At 45.9% G+C, this 18,041-nt stretch overlaps 1 protein-coding gene across 8 annotated transcripts in view; it reads right to left on the bottom strand.

The window, feature by feature from the left end:
* Nucleotides 1-18,041, bottom strand: part of stim1b (stromal interaction molecule 1b) — a 192,689-nt gene that overhangs the window by 60,723 nt on the left and 113,925 nt on the right. For all 8 annotated transcript variants that reach the window (XM_069892263.1, XM_069892265.1, XM_069892264.1 and 5 more), the window contains one exon: nucleotides 13,403-13,518. In XM_069892263.1, the coding sequence (XP_069748364.1) occupies nucleotides 13,403-13,518 (116 nt within the window). The remainder of the gene's footprint in view (nucleotides 1-13,402; nucleotides 13,519-18,041) is intronic.

Genomic DNA, 18,041 nt, shown 5'->3' with positions numbered 1-18,041 from the left:
CCCTCCCACAGTACGACCCCTAGTACTGCCCCTCTCACAATGTGACCCCTCCCAGTCCTGCCCCTCCCACAGTGTGACCCCCCCCCCCCCCAGTGTGACTTCCCCCCAATACTGCCCCTCACACATCACTGTCTGGGTGTGTCAGCCTAGGTATTTGTATTCTTGCCTTCCTGAAGCAGGGAATGGAACAGTAGGATGTGCTGACAGAGTGAGAAACTGAAGGTGGGGAGAAATTTGACTGGAGCTTTATCACTGACCTGTTTTCTCAATGATATTGAAATATCAGTCTGAGTGATGGAATTGTCTCTGAATACGATCCTGTGCACGAGTGGGATTTCATTGCCTTTTCCTGTCCCAGTTGAATTTAGTTACTTTATTTATCTTGTCTAAACACGCTCCTTCTGACCTACTGTGCTCCCAAGAGTGGAAAAGCAGCAGCTGCCTCAGCTCGAGGGCAATGCAGAGTGGCAGCCAAAGCCCAGTCCTCTACCCACCTGCTCTCCCAGCAGCTCCTGTGGTTCACTGCATCTCTTGTCAATGGAAATATTCATCAGCTGGGACATGACTGAGATTAAAACCAGATTATCGCTTCCTCTTTCCAAAGCAGCAATGAGAAGAGCAGTTTTATTTTTAGTTCCCTGGCTGTTATTTGAGAAAAGATGACATCTGTATGTTTGAACACAACACTCAGTACAAAAAAAAACACACAAATGCTAGAGAAACTCAGCAGGTCAAACATTGCCTTTATGTAGCAAAGGTAAAGATACAGAACCAACATTCCGGGCCTGAGCCCTTTGGCAAGATGTGGGGGAACACGTCTGAACAAAAGGGGAAAGGGAGGAGGGGGGTTGGTGAGGGTGGGAGATGATAAGTGGAGGGGATGAGTGGAGAGAGAAAGGAAGTAAGAACTGGAATAACTATTTAGGGTGGGGGGGGAGGGAGAAAAGGCAAACTGATTAGTGGAATGCAGTTAACTCATTGTTCATGCCCTGGAGTTGGAGGGTGCCCAGATGAAAATTTGGGTGTTCTTCCAATCTGCGGATGGTCAGGGTGAGGTAGTGTGAAAGGTCACGGCCTCGAACCCAAGCACCCACGAAACAGAGCTCCCATTGCCATGGCCACCCACACCGCCACCCTACTCACCGGAGCTGCAATGCCATCTCCTACCGGTATCCGGGCCCCAGTCATCAACTGACGGAGCTCCAGAAGCCACCCAATGGCCCTCCCAATGCCCCTGCCACCCATCCCAACCCAGGCTCCAACCCCCCTACTCACCGCAGCTCCTTATGCCACCACTGCCGACTCCAGCACTGGACCTGCAGAAGACGCTGGAGCCTTCCTCACTGACTCGTCCCATGTGGCTCCTGACACAGACTGCATCTGGAGCCCTGATCTCTACTGGATCCCACTTATCTAACCCCTCCCCCCATTCTTCCTTCCCCTACCTCCCACTACTCCACCTCCATCTCCCCTTCTCTGCCCCCCTCTCCCCCCACCCTCCAAACATCAATCCTCTTTCTCCCCCCTCCCTCGGGCTAACCCTCTTATCCTTCTCTCCCTGCCTCTCTACCTCTCCTGTCTTGCCCCAATGCACTTCTCTATCCCCCTCCTCCCCCCAACCCTTCTCCTCCTTCCAATCCTCCAACACCTTCCCCCTCCAACCCCCCATCACTTCTCTTCTCCATCCTTGGACTCCCACCCCAACACCCTCCACCACACTGACTCCCACTCTGACCCTTGCCTGGTTTTTAACCATCTCCTCTGACCTTCCCCTCAGAGGTGGAGCGCTCTATTCTCAGCAGAAGCCTCACCTTTGTCCCCCTCCATCTGCACCTTAACAAGTTCCGCATACACCGCGATGCTGAACAATTCTTCCATCACCAGGCCCACTACCTTGGCCGCAACTCTCCAACATCACCCCAAAGACCCTTTTCTCCTGCTTCAAGACCTCTTCCTCCTCCTGATCACCTCCTCCTGCCAGCTGCCCGCTCTGGACCTTTTCATCTCCAACTGCCACTGGGACATTAACTGTCAACTTCACTAGATCCCTCTCCTACTCCAACCTCACCTCCTCAAAACGCTCCTCCATCCACTCTCTCCACAACAACTCCAACCTCACTATTCCGCAGATGAGGGTGGTGCTGTTGTGGTCTGGCGCACTGACCTTTACCTTGGTGAGGCCAGTCGACAGCTCTCAGACACCTCCTCCTACCTATCACTCCCACAGGACCCCACCATCACCCACTGTCTCCCACACCACCTCTTACCTCATTGACTCTGGACACCTCCCCCACTCCCCCCCACCGCAACATGGCCACCAACCTCATTGACTCCATCCTCGCACCGCCCATTTCTACCTTCTACCTAAGATACATAAACCTAACCATCCGAGCAGACCCATTGTCTCTGCTTGCTCTTGCCCCACGGAACTAATTTAATCCTACATTGACTCCATCTTTTCTCCCCTAGCTCAATCTCTCCCCACCTACATCTGCAATACATCACACACCCTTCACCTCCTCCAATACTTCAGATTCCCTGAAGCGGACCACCTCATCTTCACAATGGATGTCCAATCCCTTTACACCATTCCCCACCAGAAGGCCTCAAAGCACTTTGCTTTTTCCTGGTCCTCAGACCTGGGCAGTCGCCTTCCACTACCACCCTTCTCCGCCTGGCAGAACTTGTCCTCACCCTTAACAATTTTTCCTTTAACTCATCCCACTACCTCCAGATTTAAAGGAGTAGCCATGGGTACCAGCATGGGTCCCAACTATGCCTGCCTGTTTTGGGTTTGTGAAGCAAAACATGTTACAAGGCTACACAGGCAAGACCCCACCCCCCAAACTTCCTCCGGTACATCGACGACTATATCGGGATGGCATCATGTACCCATGAAGATCTCGTCAATTTCATCAATTCCGTGGCCAATTTCTACCCAGACCTCAAACTCACCTAGTCCATCTCTGATGACACTCCCTTTTCTGGATCTCTCTGTCTCTATCTCAGGAGACGGACTCTCCACTGACATTTATTACAAACTCTCAAACTCCCACAACTACCTGGACTACTCGTCCTTACACCCTGTCCCCTGCACAGACTCCATCCCATTCTCTCACTTTCTCTGTCTCTGCTGCATTCCTGCTCTCAAGGTCTTCCAGTTCATAGCTTCTGAAATATCTGCCTTCTTCCACAAACATGGCTTCCCCTCCACCACTATTAACTTGGCCTCACCCGTATCTCCTCCATTCCCCGTTCATCTGCCCTAGCCCCCCTGCCCCTAGAAACAATAAACACAAAATCCCTTTCATCCTCACCTACCACCCCACCAGCCTCCACATCCAACACATCATCTGCTGGAATTTCTGGCACTTAATACACAGGACCCCACCACCAGAAACATTTTTCCTTCTCCCCTCTCAGCCTTCCGTAGGGACCACTCCCTCTGTGACTCCCTTGCTGACTCTTTCCTCCCCACCCATCATGCCCCCGGCAACTTCCACTGTGGTGCAATACCTGCACCCGCGTGTCCTCCCTCACCATGGTCCAAGGTCCCAAACAGACCTTTCAGGTGAAGCAACACTTCACCTGTACCTTAAAAGAACTCGTTTACTGCGTCCGGTTCACCCTCTGTGGTCTTCTCTACATCGGAGAGACCGGTCGCAGATTAGGAGATCGCTTCGCCCAGCACCTCCTCTCCGTCTGCAACAAAAGCGACCTCCCCGAAGCCAACCATTTCAATCAGAGTCGCACTCTCAAGCTCGCATGTCAGTCCAGGGCCTTTTCCACCTATCATCTCCCACCCTCACCACCCCCCCCCCTTTTGTTCAGATATCTCTCATGTTCCCCCACACCTTGATGAAGGGCTCCGTCTATAAATGCAGTGAAATGTCGACCTTCCAAGATAAAACGGAAGTGCCGTGTGGCCAGATATAATGTCAACAGTTCCCGATCAAAGGGGCTATATTTGACTTCTGCCGGTCTTAAATGGCGACTGAAGAAGACAAGAGGTTGATAATGGCCATTAATGCACTCTTCAAGAACTGCACCCACAGCTGTACCTGAGGCTGAGTTTCTCCAGCATTTGTGTGCTTTTCCACTAACCACAGTGTCTACAGAATCCTGTGTTTTACATATGTGGCTGAGGAAAGACTCAAATGTCCCTCCACTTAAACATCAGATGTATCCACCAGATTCTGTTTAATTTCCAGGTTCCTCTCGCACTCTAACCCTGGTCAGTGATGTAGTGAATGTTCACCTTTGGTGCCAGGACCCCACTACCTAGCACAATGCTCCATCCTCTCTGTGCTCAAATGAACCTCATAACTCGGTCTCTATTTAAATTTACTCTGTCTTATTTTGTGCACAATGTACTTTGTCTCTGTGAACACTGATGTATAAGCTTACATTTATGTGACACATGGGATACAAACACCATTTCATTTTGGAGCAGCATCAGATAGGTCAGTCATATAAGGAGACATTAGAAGAGATACACCAAAGCCTGGCCAAAGAGAGAAATGTTAAGGATAATTTTCAAAGCAGTTGTGAAAGGACATCAGCTTATTGAACAAGGCAGGATAGATGGGGAAAGTGGCTGAAAAGTAGAGAGAATTGTGGGCTTTATAAACAAAGGTACAGAGTATAAAAAGTCACAATTAATCTTTGTAAACATTGGAGTATTGCATCCAAATCTGGGTGTCCATATTGAGCAGCCATCTGTGGGAGGAAAAAGTATGGTCGATGTTTCTAGCTGGAACCCTTCATGAAGAGTGGGAATGCAGAGAAGAGAAACCAATTCAGAGGTCAGGGTGGGAGAGACAGGACAGGGCCTGTACGGGATTCATGGGCCAGGGAGAGGCCAAGTACAATGGACAGAGGCAGAAGAGTGAAGATGCTAAAGGGAGAGAGAGGCAAGAAAAACCAAGGGGACAGGGGAGAAGAAATCAGAGAAGAAATGAAAGTGAGAATCATGGATCTGAAGGCAGCGGGTGGTGGCTGTGGAAAGAATCCAGTGCGTTTTGGAGGTGGAAGGGAATGGAATCAAAGAAGGAAGGGGGAGCGGGGGGGATGAAAATAAGTGTGGGACTAGGTGGGGACAAAAGGGACATGATGTAGCGGCCAAGCGGGCGCTCAGCATGGTAATGCAAACTGCCACTGTCAGTGCAGTGCACGGACTTACCTAAAGGCTGGCATGCTAGTGATACTGAGTGCTGAGGGACGGCACATTGATCAGCTGGGTCCCCTGCTGAAAGGCACGGGACGTTAACAAGTCTCAATTTAAACCTGCTAGTCCCGTGGAGCAGCAGCCATCCCTTAACAAGGTCCCATCTTGCCCCTTGGAGCCCGGGACAGGCAGGGAATAAAAGCCACTTGTAAAGCTTCAATAAATCAGTCTTGAGTTGACTACACTGGCATGTGTTTGTATGTCTTTAGTAGCTCTACCGTAGTAACCGCAACAATTGGTGACTCCGACTGCAAGATTCAACTGAAACTTGAATCTCCAGTCATAATGGACGCAGCAGTAGCATGACGGCAGTTAACGCAGTTGGACTTCATTTGCCTCCTTTCTGGACACATCAACCTCGGGTTTGGCTTATTCAGGCTGAAACCCAGTTTCGTCTTCAGGGCATAACGGCGGAGGACACGAGGTTCTGGCGTGTCGTAGGTGCGTTGGATGCTGCTACCGCATCTCGAGTGAGCAACTTTATCGCCAATCCTCTGGCGGAGAACCAGTACACCAAGTTCTGCCAGCTTCTTCTGGATACATGGAATTGACAAGGCATGAGCATGGCATGCGGCTTTTAAACATGGAAGGCCTGGGTGACAGGAATCCATCGGACCTAATTTATGAGATGGTCATTCTCATTGCCTGATTTTTGAAACCGTATTCATATCAAAGCTGCCAGCTTGCGTCGCCATACCCATTGCTAACATGGATTTCCGCCGTCCTCATGACATAGCACAGGAGGCTGACAGGCTCTATCGTACTCCTAGACAAAAGTCTGCTTGTTTTGGCAGTAGATATATCTCCCACGTCCTACGAGCCTCCTGTATCTGCAGTCCAATCAAAGAAGGAGGAACATGGTGACGTACGTTGAGAGTGGTGTTTTTACCATCGCCATTGGGGAAAAATGCCCATAAATGCGTCCAGCCATGTACCTATTACAAGAAAAAGGCATGAAATGAAAGAGCCGGCTGCCAGTAGTGGCCTCGACAGCTGGCGCAAATGCAGGCCTATTGTATCTTCAAGACGACGCGGGTAAGCGCAAGTTTCTTGTAGACACAGATGAGGTGAAACGGAAGAAATTGGTTCGTGCCACCAACTTTCAGACATACCCACTGGCATGCAGCAAAGGGAGAGTTTCCCAAGTCAGGGTGCATATGCTGCACAAGGATGCCTACGCTGCCCTGCTCAACGAATTTCCCCGTATTCTCACTCCTAATTTCAATGCCTTGAAAACAGCGCATGGTGTGTCTCATTACATAGACACTTCAGGCCCACCAATTCATGCCAGGGCTCGTCATCTTGCACCTGATAAACTGCTGCAAGCAAAGGCAGAGTTTATGGCAATGGAAGAGCTGGGTATCATTCGACACTCCAATAGTCCTTGGGAATCACCGTTGCACATGGTACCCAAGAAGACAGGTGGATGGAGACCCTGCAGAGATTACCACAGGCTTAATGATGTCACTACGCCCGACAGGTACCCAATTCCTCATATACAAGATTTCACCGCCAATCTACAAGGTTGATCTGACAAAGGGATATAATCAGATACCGACTCATGAGGATGATGTTCCCAAAACAGCAATTATTACCCCGTTCAGACTTTTTGAATTTCTTAGAATGCCGTTTGGATTAAAGAACACCGCGCAAACTTTCCAGCAGATTATGGACGCTCTAGGCAAGAATTTGGACTTTGCGTACATTTACTTGGACGACATCCTTGTAGCAAGTCAAAATGAGCAAGATCACCGCCTGCATTTGTGCTGCCTTTTCCAACGGCTCCAAGACTTGGGTCTAACAATCAAACCCGACAAATTTCCTTTACCAAACCTACCACCGTCAAAGGTCTACAGAGGATTTTTGGGAATGATAAACCTTTATCACAGATTTATTCCCAGAGCTGCTGACATCCTGCGACCACTGTTTAACATCGTCTCCACCAAACACAAGAACATTATCTGGACCTCGGAGGCAGAGGTCACGTTTATGTCCGCCAAAGAAGCACTGGCCAAAGCACCAATGCTTGCACATCCCAACCCTGAAGCTACTTTGACGCTTAGCATCGACACCTCAGGTATAGCAGTGGGTGAAGTTCTTGAACAGTGCATCAATGGGCATTATCAACCCCTTGCCTTCTTCAGTCGCCATTTAAAACCGGCAGAAGTCAAATATAGCCCCTTTGATCGGGAACTGTTGGCATTATATCTAGCCACATGGCACTTCCGTTTTATCTTGGAAGGTCGACATTTCACTGCATTTATAGACCATAAACCACTCATTTTTCCCTTTAGCAAAATGACAGATCCATGATTGGCAAGACAGCAATGCCATTTGTCCTATTTTTCAGAATTCACTACGGACGTATGCTACATTTCAGAAAAAGACAATCTCGTCACGGATGTGCCAAGTGTGTACCATTTTCAAGGTGGAATCAACGTTGCTGAACTAGTTGCGGCGCAGGCCACAGATCCTGATATACAGGCATATAGTTCAGCCATTACTGGACTGGACATTCAGCAGGTGGCATCGTAGCACAGTGGACCAGAACTCCTTTGTGACATATCATTTCGCTATCCTAGACCATTGGTCCCATTGTCATGGAGGCGACGTCTTTTTGACAACATTCACAGTTTGTCACATCCATCCATCAGGACATCAGTCAAGATCATGTCAAATAAGTACATTTGGGATGGACTGAAGAAAGATGTCGCTCAATGGGCACGAACGTGCATCTCCTGCCAGTCTGCAAAGATTCAGTGCCACACCAAGACACCCCTTCAGTCTTTCCCGACAGTACGCAGGAGGTTTGAGCACATACACGTGGACCTGGTCAAACCATTACCAGGGTCACAGGGCATGAAGTATATTCTAACAGTGGTAGACCGCTTCACGCACTGGCCAGAGGCCATCCCATTACCAGCCAGTGATACTGAAACATGTGCTAGAGCATACATCCTGATTTGGATCGCTAGATTTGGGATGCCTACGCACATAACTTTGGACCGCAGGCCAGTTCACTTCGGCATTATGGTCTACCCTTGCACGTTTTTGTGGTGCACAGCTACACCACACCACACAATGATACTTTTTCCCCTTTCTCCATCTCCTCCATTTTCTCAGTCTCTCAGAGTTCCATTCAATACTCCCCCAAAAAAAGAATAGGGAGCGTGTTCCTCTTGTCCTCATCTTTCACCCCACCAACTTCTGCATTCAGCACATCACCCTGCGATAGTTCCACCAGATGCCTAGATACATCTAATCCTCCCACCACTTCCCACCTTCTGCAGGGATCACTGACATGATTCCCTTGTCTGCTCGTCCCTCCCCACCCATCTCTCCATAATCCCCAGTACTTTTCCATGCAATTACAGGAGGTGAAACACTTCCTCCTCCCCACCCCCCACCCCACGACCATGCAGAGTCCCAACCAGATGAGGCAAAGATCCAAGTCATCTCATCCACCCTCACCAACTCCACTCGGTGCTCCCGGTGTAGCCTCTTCAACGTCGGTGAGACCAATGGAGACTTGGGGTCTGTTTCACAGAGCAACTGCACTCTGTCCACCCTGAGCTTCCGTTTGCTGCCATTTCAACTCCCTCTCCCATTCCCACCCTGACCTGTCTGTCCTCCATTGCCAAAGTGAGGTCCAACGTAAACTGGAGAAACAACCCCACATATTCTGCCTGGGCAGTCTGCAACATGATGGTTTGGACAGAGAATGTTCCAATCCCAGGTAATGTCCCCCTTTTCTTCCTCCATCCCCTTCCGCTCTTCCATTTTCTTCTCCCCTTCACCCCCTCCTCTTTGGTTCCATCTCCTTTCATCCCCATTTCCCCCTAGATTCTTCTCCACTCCCCTCTGTAAAGGTTAAAACCTTATGTTTTTCGATTCTTAGTTAATTTTGTGCCTGTCTCTTTAAGAGAACTATTGTTTATAGTGTTACCATAGCGATTATGATGTAATATGTCATAATATCCACCCAGACTAACGACCTGCTCATTATTCAACAAGATGTGAAGGAAGCGTGAGCACGGGAAATTTTTCTTTGAATTATGTATCTCTTTAAAATTTGAGTATCTCTATATACATTTTATATCTTCATTATACTGTAAATACTTTATTATTCCTCAATATGAAAGTCTTAATGCAAAGCTATACAAAATGTTTATCCATTTTATCAACAAATTAAAACGACATAAAGTATCAGTCATGGAGTTTGATTTGTTGAATTAAATAGATCGAAATTTGGGATCTTGCAGCTCACACTTTGGAAGGATACTTTGAAATTAGGATATATTAGAAGAAGGAAAGTGCATGTCTGACCAGGTTACTGCTCACTCATTTGCTAAACAACCTGCCCTGGTTCACCAATCCCACACAGTCCAACCTTTCCCATGTGTCCCCATTACATTGGCTCTCTCTGTCTTGATGAAGGGTTCCATCCCAAAAGGGTGACCATTCCTTTTCTCCTATTGAAGCTACTCAACCCATTGTTCCTCCATCAGACAGTGTGATGCTCCAGATTCCAGCCTCCTACCCATCTACCTTATTGTGTCCTTATTATATACCCATTTGCAGAAAGAGGAAAAGACAACATTTATAGATGACAGCCCCCACCAGACAAAGCAGTCAGAGTCGAGCAGATAGAAAGGTCTAGGGTTACACACAGGCCAGAGTAAAGATGGCAGATTTTCTACCAGGAGGATATCAGTGAACCAAGCATGTTAATGAGAAGTCAGTGAGACCAGAGAGATGTGACCTCATGCCTCTGCATCAATGGCCCCATGCTCTACCTGGTGCACCAAGGACTGAGCCACAATGCTGCCATTCCCAAACGTCGCTCAGTGCATATTTTGTCACTAATTCCCTGGGACTCCATGACAACAACAACGTGCTACTGCTGTGTACCAACCCAATCTAACAGGGTGGGGCCAGAATAAGCCCCACCCACAAAACACTGAAGGATGACAAAACAGCTAAACCACACTCTGAGGGGTCCTGACTGAAGAGGGTCCCATGGTGCTGGATCTGCGGAACTTTCAAAAGCAATCAAAAACTTGATTTTTTTTCTCTTGCATCACAAATGCAATTTAAGAAATGAAAAGTATATAACAAATCAAAACTATTTAGGAAAATGAAAATGACCTTCTCCCACACAGCAAATGACTGAGCTCGAGTTCCTGTGCCCAGTCTAACCTAGTCCAGGTTCACTGGGGACATTCCCCATTGTAATTCAGGTAAATGCACAGAGCATCGTGAGGCATTTTATACAGACATTGAAAATGAGGGAAGCTGCAGAGAGGGCAAGACCATGCCAAGATGAAGGATGGTATACATAAGTCAGAGCAAAATGACAATCAAGTACTTTATATCAGCATTCACCAAAGTGAAGGACTGTGAGATCATGTGCTGAGCATGTAGATCAGAAGAAGAGGAGGTGAGGTTATTGGGTCTTTTAAGAACACTAAGGTGGATGTGTCCACAGAGCCTGGTGGAATCCATCCCGTGAAGACAGATCTTTGTATCTTCAGCCGCAGGCAAGATCCAAAGGACCAGAAAATAGCCAACATTGTGTCTTTGTTTGTGAAGGACACTGATAGGCTGGTGAGCTTTACATCAATGGGAGGCAAATTAATACATGTTGGTGTCATTTTGCCAACATCCTGTGAGCAGTTGCTGGAAATTCCTCTGCTTATGTCCATTAAAATCTTTCTCCCCTCATTCATTCTTCCCTGCTGTAACACTACACCCCACACTTATGTTATTGCACTACCTGTTGTATGCGCTGACTTGCCTCAACAGCACACAAAACAAAGCTTTATACTGTTTCTTGGTTCATGTGACAACAAACAGCTCAACATTGACAAAGAGTCATGGATAGGATCCGCTCACATGGGAAAAGCATGGATTTGTTAGGGACAGTCAGCATGGCCTTGTGGAAAGGGGTCATGCCTTTCATGGATTTTGTCTTTTGAGAAGGTAACAAAGATGATTGATGAGCTTGGGTGGTGAATGTTGTTACATGGACTTTAGTAAAGCTTTTGACAAGGTCGACCATGGTGGGCTGATCTAGAAGATTCAGACATACAAGATCCACAGACATTTGGCAGACTGGATTGATGAGCTTGGGTGGTGAATGTTGTTACATGGACTTTAGTAAAGCTTTTGACAAGGTCAACCATGGTGGGCTGATAACCATATAACAGTTTATGGCATGAAAACGGGCCATCTCAGCCCTACAAGTCCAGTTTACTCAAACAACTCTGCCTTTTCTCCGCCCATAAACCTCTAACCCCCTCTTATCCATGTATATATCCAGCCTCCTCCTAAATGAAAGAATTGACTCTGTCTCAACTATTTCCTCTGGAAGATTATTCCATTCAGCCACCACAAGATTCAGACATACAAGATCCACAGACATTTGGCAGACTGGATTGATGAGCTTGGGTGGTGAATGTTGTTACATGGACTTTAGTAAAGCTTTTGACAAGGTCAACCATGGTGGGCTGATCTAGAAGATTCAGACATACAAGATCCACAGAGATTTGGCAGACTGGATTCAAAATTGAGACAGCAGGTGGTGCGAGAGAGTGACTCTCTGATGAAAGTCTGTGACCAGTGGTGTTCCACAGAGGTCAGTGCTGGGACTGCTATGTTGGCTTATATATCTAAAATGATTTGGACAAAAATATAGGTGGGCAGATTAACAAGTTTGCAGATGATACAGACATTGTCAGAATTGCAGAATGAATGGAAGGATGTCAGAAGGTAAAGCAGGATTTAGATCAGTTGGAGATATTGACACAGAAGTGGCAAATGGAGTTTAATCCAGACAAGAATGAGGTGTTGCACTTTGGAAAGTCAAACACAAGACGGAAGTGTAATTAATGAGAGGACCCTGAGGAGCACCGATACACAGAGGGGTCTGTGAGTTCGTCCATAGTTCCCTGAAAGTGGAAACACAGGTAGATGGGGTGACAAAGGTGAATGGAATAGTTGCTTTCATCTGTTGGGGCTCTAGTAAAGTTGGGAAGTCATGCTTCCCAGGCACGAGCAGCAAATACCAGAGGACATCTGTACAAGGTGATGGGAGGAAAGTTCAGGGAAGAAGTCAGGGATAAGTTTTTGTTTTACACAGAGAATAGTGGTGGTGGAGGCTGGAATTGGGACATGTAAAAGACTCTTAGACAGACACATGAATGCAAGAAAAATTGAGGGTTATGAAGTAGGGGTTTTGTTGTTTTTTTTCGCGTAGCTTTATACAGGTTGGCAGAACATGGTGGGCCAAAGGGCCTGTACAGTGCTGGAATGTTCTATATTCCATGTTGCTATGTCCCAGTCTCTGGTTTGGCCACATTTGGAGAATTGTGTGTAGTTCTGGTCACTACATTGCAAGAAGGATGTGAAGGCTTTGGAGAGGGTGCAGAAGAGGTTTCCCAGGAATGTTTTTTGGATTATAGAGTATTAACTGTAAGGAGAGGCTATATAAACTGGTGTTGTTTTTTACGGAGCATCAGAAGCTAAGTGGAGATCAGACTGAAGCTCATAAAATGATTTTATTAAGAGGGGAATAACATCATATACTATAGGGCATAGGTTTAAGGTGAGAGGGGGAAAGTATAAAAGAGACTTGCAAGGCAAGTGTTATTTTTAAACAGAGAGTGGTAGGTATCTGGATCAGGTTATCAGGGATGTAGTGGGAGCAGACACAACAGCTGCAGGGAAATGGGATTAGTTTAATTTGGCAATATGGCCAGCACAGACATGATGGGCTGAAGGACCGATTCCTGTGCTGGGCTATTAGACTGTTTATGTTCTCAAGTTACTGCTGTCAACATTAGGACACAACAGAATAGCATCAGCAGATCTCGGTCAGTACATAGTCAGCATTTTCAGAACAAACGGAGAATAGCTTTCCTGATCCACAGGTCCGCAGCGCACCACCAACAACATCACCCGTGTCAGTGTGGGGTTTCCCCAGGTTCTCTGCTATCCTTCCTCCCTCCAAAAACATACGAGGCTGTAGGTTAGTTGGGTGTAATTGGGCAACGCGAGTCTCAATGAGCTTCTACATGTTGTAATTAAATTTAAAATTAAAAAGTCATTGATTCATGGGTAAAAGCGTAACAATTAGCAGGGAGGTAAGCAGGAAAGTGAAGAACTGTAACTTACAAAGGGGTGGCCCAAAGAGCACCGTGTCCAGAGCCTTGAGCTGCAGCTTCTGCCGGTGGCTTCGATCATTCACCTTCAGCAGGGAACAGGCCAGGGTGAGGTTATTGACAGCCAGCCTGTCAAGTCAACGCAAACCAGACATCAGAGCCAAAGCATTGGCATTAAAGACTGACATTATACCATTTAAACTTTCACTGAAAAGATCACCATTTACTTCCCAGTCAGGATGTCCCCAATCATTTCAAGGCCAAAGTCTATTCAAGTTAGCAGTTCTCACTTTTCCTTTCACTTGTCGATGCAATCATGAAGAAAGCTTGCCAGCGGCTATATTTCAGTAGGAGTTTGAGAAGATTTGCTATGCCACCAGAATCTTCCCAAATTATACATTATTTCGTGGAGAGGATTCTGACTGGTTACATCACTGTGTGGTATGGAGGTGCCAATGCACAGGACAGGAAAAGGCCACAGAGGGTTGTGAATTCAGTCAGTGCCGTCATTGACATCAGTCCCCACTCCATTAAGGACATCTACAAGATGTGGGGTCTCAACTGAGCACCTTCTATCATCAAGGACCCTCACCACCTAGACCCTCTTCACACTGCTAACATCAGAAAGGAGGTACAGGAGCCTGAAGATGAACAGTGAAAGTTACAAAAACAGCCTCTTCTCCACCAGATTTCTGAATGGACAATGAACCATAGACATTAGAACATAGAACACTACAGCACATTACAGGCCTTTCAGCCCTCTATATTGTGCCAACCCATGTATTCTTTAAAAAAAAGTACTAAACCCTCCCTATTTTTCTTCCATCGTGTGCCTGTCTAAGAGTCTCTTAAATGCCCCCAATGTTTCAGCCTCCACCACCATCCCTGGAAGTACATTCCTGGCCCCCCACAACATTCTGCATAAAAAAAACTTACCCCTGATGTTTCCCCTAAACGCCCCTTCCTTCACTTTGTACACACGTCCTCTGGTGTTTGCTGATCCTGCCCTGGGAAACGGGCACTGGCCGTCCACCCTACCTATCCCTCTCAGAATCTTGTAGACCTCTATCAAGTCTCCTCTCATCCTTCTATGCTCCAAAGTGAAAAGTCCCAGCTCTGCTAACCTTGCCTTGTTTCCCAATCCAGGCAACATCCTGGTAAATCTCCTCTGCCCCCTCGCCACAGCTGACTCATCCTTCCCATAATGAGGTGACCAGAATGAACACAATAATCTAACTGTGGTCCCACCAGAGATTTGCAGAGTTGCAACGTAACCTCTCAACTCTTGAACTCAATCCCCCATTAATGAATCCAGCGCCCCATAGGTCTTCTCAACTACATCCCATAGGCCCTCTACACTATCCTATCAACCTATCCAGCAACCTTGAGGGATATATGGATTCAAATCCCAAGGTCCTTCTGTTCATCCACACTCTGAAATAACTGACCATTAACCCTGTACTCAACCTTCTGCTTTGTCTTTCCAAATTGCATCACCTCACACTTATCCAGATTGAACTCCATCTCCACTTTTCTGCCAACTCTGCATCTTGTCTATATTCTCTTGTAACCTTAAACAACCTTCAGCTCCATCCATAACTCCTCCAACCTTCGTATCATCCACAAATGTATTGACCCATCCTTTTGCCTCTTCATCCAGGTCGATTATAAAAATCACAAAGAGCAGGGGTCCCGGAACAGATCCCTGTGGCCCCTTCACTAGTCACTGGACCTCCAGACAGAAAGCTTCCCTTCCACTACTACTCTCTGCTTTCTTCCTACAAGATCATTTTTTTATCCATACAGCCAAGGTTCCACTGATCCTGAGCCTCATGACTTTCTGGATGAATCACTCGTGGGGGACCTTGTCAAATGCCTTGTTAAAATCCAAGTAGACCATATCTACTACCCGACCTTCATCAATTTCTTTGTAACATCCTAAAAAAACTCAATTAGGCTCATGCTAACTCTCCTTGAATAAATTGTACTTCTCCAAATTCTCATAGCCCCTATCCTTCAGAATCCTCTCCATTAGTTTACACCCCACTGACGTAAGACTCACTGGACTATAATTCCCAGGATTCTCCCTATTACCTTTTTTAAACAATGGAACTACATTTGCCATTCTCCAATCCTCCAGCACCTCCCCTGTGGCCAAAGAGGATTCAAAGATCATAGCTACTGCCCCAGTTATCTCTTCCCTCCCTTCCCACAGCAGCCTGGGGTTTATCACGTCTGGGCCCGGGGACTTATCAATCTTGATGTTTTTAAGAAGATCCAACACTTCCTCTTCCTTAATCTCCATAGTTTCCCGTCCACAGGCCTGTTCAATTTCAACCTCACCATGATGAAGGTCCTTTTCTCTTGTGAATACTGACACAAAGTATTCATTCAGGACCTCCTCCGCCGCCAGGCACATTTTGCCTCTTTATCCTTTAGCGGCCCCACCTTCATTCTCCTCATCCTTCTGTTCTTCACTTACACATAGAACACTTTGGGGCCTCCTTAATCCTACATGCCAAGGCCTTCTGGTCCCTCACCTTTTTCACTAATTATTTATTTTTTACATATTGCATTTAAGTAAATGTAATTTATAGCCATTTTTGCAGCTGCAATGCATAATACTGCTGCCACAAAACAACAAATTTCGTGACACGGTTCATGTTGATAAACGTGATTCTGATTCGGAAGTCAGTGGATCGCACTTCACTTTCTCTCAAACAATGGCAGCAGAAAAGTCAAAAAGCAGGTCAATTCAACATCTCACATTAAATCTCAAGGTAGGGACTGACTGGCTCTGACCAGATATTCCCTTGGATCTTGCAGGAGGTTCATGCAGATATTGCAGAGTTTTTAAAAAAAATATCCTTAGTCATAGGTGCAATGGTGAAGGACTGGAAGATAGCTAATATTGTTCAGTTGTTTAAGAAAGGCTCAGTTTAAAGTGGTACCTCAGGTTCATGTGTCGAAAGACAAATTGGCCCATATTTTTTCTAACATTACTTCAATTTGTGATAGATGTAAATCAGAAGTGGCTTTTCTAAGTCGTATGTTTTGGTCATACCCTATGTTGGAGAGGTTTTGGATAGATATTTTGAAGACTTTATCAGCTCTACTGGATATTAGTTTGCAACCTAACCCAGTGACTGCTCTTTGGGAATTATACTTCCAGAAGTGAGACGAGTTCCCACTTCCACATATCAGATTGTAGGCTTTTCTACATTGTTGACTAGAAGAGCCAACACTCGATGCGGACAAAAGGCAATAAACATTGTGGAAGACTCCACACACCCCTCATGTAAACTGCTCTCCCTTCTGTCATCGGTTAGGAGGTACTGCAGCATTAGAGGCCATTCATCCAGAATGGACAACAGCTTTCTACCCCCAAGCCATAAGACTCCCAACTCCCAGAACACTTGTGTATAGTGGACTGTTACTGTAGACGTCTTAATATTTTAATGTGTTGAACTTTTATTCTAACTTATATTATCAATTTTTTCTTTTTTCAGTAAATTTAGCAGTTTCTTCCTTTTAATTTGGTTATGTATTCCATTAATATTTAAAGTCATATAGTTCAACGTAGCCATTTTATACTTTGTTTATCTTCCCTTTCCGTTTCTCCATCATTACCTTTCCTTCTTATCCATTTCTGTTTTCTTGTTTTGAACCCTTTATAAGACAACATTCCTAAAACATCAAACATTTTCCTTATTCTCCTATTTAAAACTTCTTTAGCCCCAATCTCCCCTTCCCCTCCTGAGTTGTCCTTTATCCATTGTCGGACAACCACATCTCCCCTCTCCATTTGGATTTGCGAATTCACTCGCAAGCGTCAGCTGATTTTGCAGTGACCGCAACTCCCCCCCACCCAGCCCCCCCCAGAAAAGATTTCACTTTTCATATGTAACAAAGGTCACTCTTTTAGTTCCCTCCTTATTCCCTCTATTCCATTTCCTTCCCTTATTAATTCTTGTCTATACTATCTATATTTTCCTCTAAATACGGATACACTCATGTATGCACATTATACATATACACACATATACCCCTTTACCCACATACATATAAATCGTGGTCATTTTTACTCTTATTACATATCTTCATCTCTCTGGTTGTTTTGTAGTTGTTCTGCAAATTTCCTTGCTTCCTCTGGATCCGAGAATAGTTTTTTTTTTCCATAAGATCGTTTTCAATGTATTGAACTCCTTTCTCTTCTTCAGGAGTTCAAAACTTATGTGTCTTTTTAGTTCGCAGTCTTTTGTACTCTCGTTACACATCTTCATCCCTCAGTCTATTTTGTAATTGTTCTGCAAATTTTCGTGCTTCCTCTGGATCCGAGAATAATCTGTTTTGTTGTCCTGGAATAAATATTTTCAATACCGCTGGATGCTTTAGTATAAATTTATACCCTTTCTTCCATAAAATCGCCTTTGCTGTATTGAACTCCTTTCTCTTCTTCAGGAGTTCAAAACTTATATCTGGATAAATGAAGATTTTTTGCCCTTTGTACTCCAGTGGTTTGTTGCCCTCTCTTACTTTTTCCATTGTCTTCTCCAGTACCTTTTCTCTTGTAGTATATCTTAGGAATTTTACTAAAATAGATCTTGGCTTTTGTTGTGGTTGTGGTTTAAAGGCCAATGCTCTATGTGCCC

The sequence above is a fragment of the Narcine bancroftii genome, chromosome 7, assembly GCF_036971445.1.
Source record: "Narcine bancroftii isolate sNarBan1 chromosome 7, sNarBan1.hap1, whole genome shotgun sequence".
Lineage (NCBI taxonomy): Eukaryota > Metazoa > Chordata > Chondrichthyes > Torpediniformes > Narcinidae > Narcine > Narcine bancroftii.
This window is presented reverse-complemented; position numbering and strand designations above follow the sequence as displayed.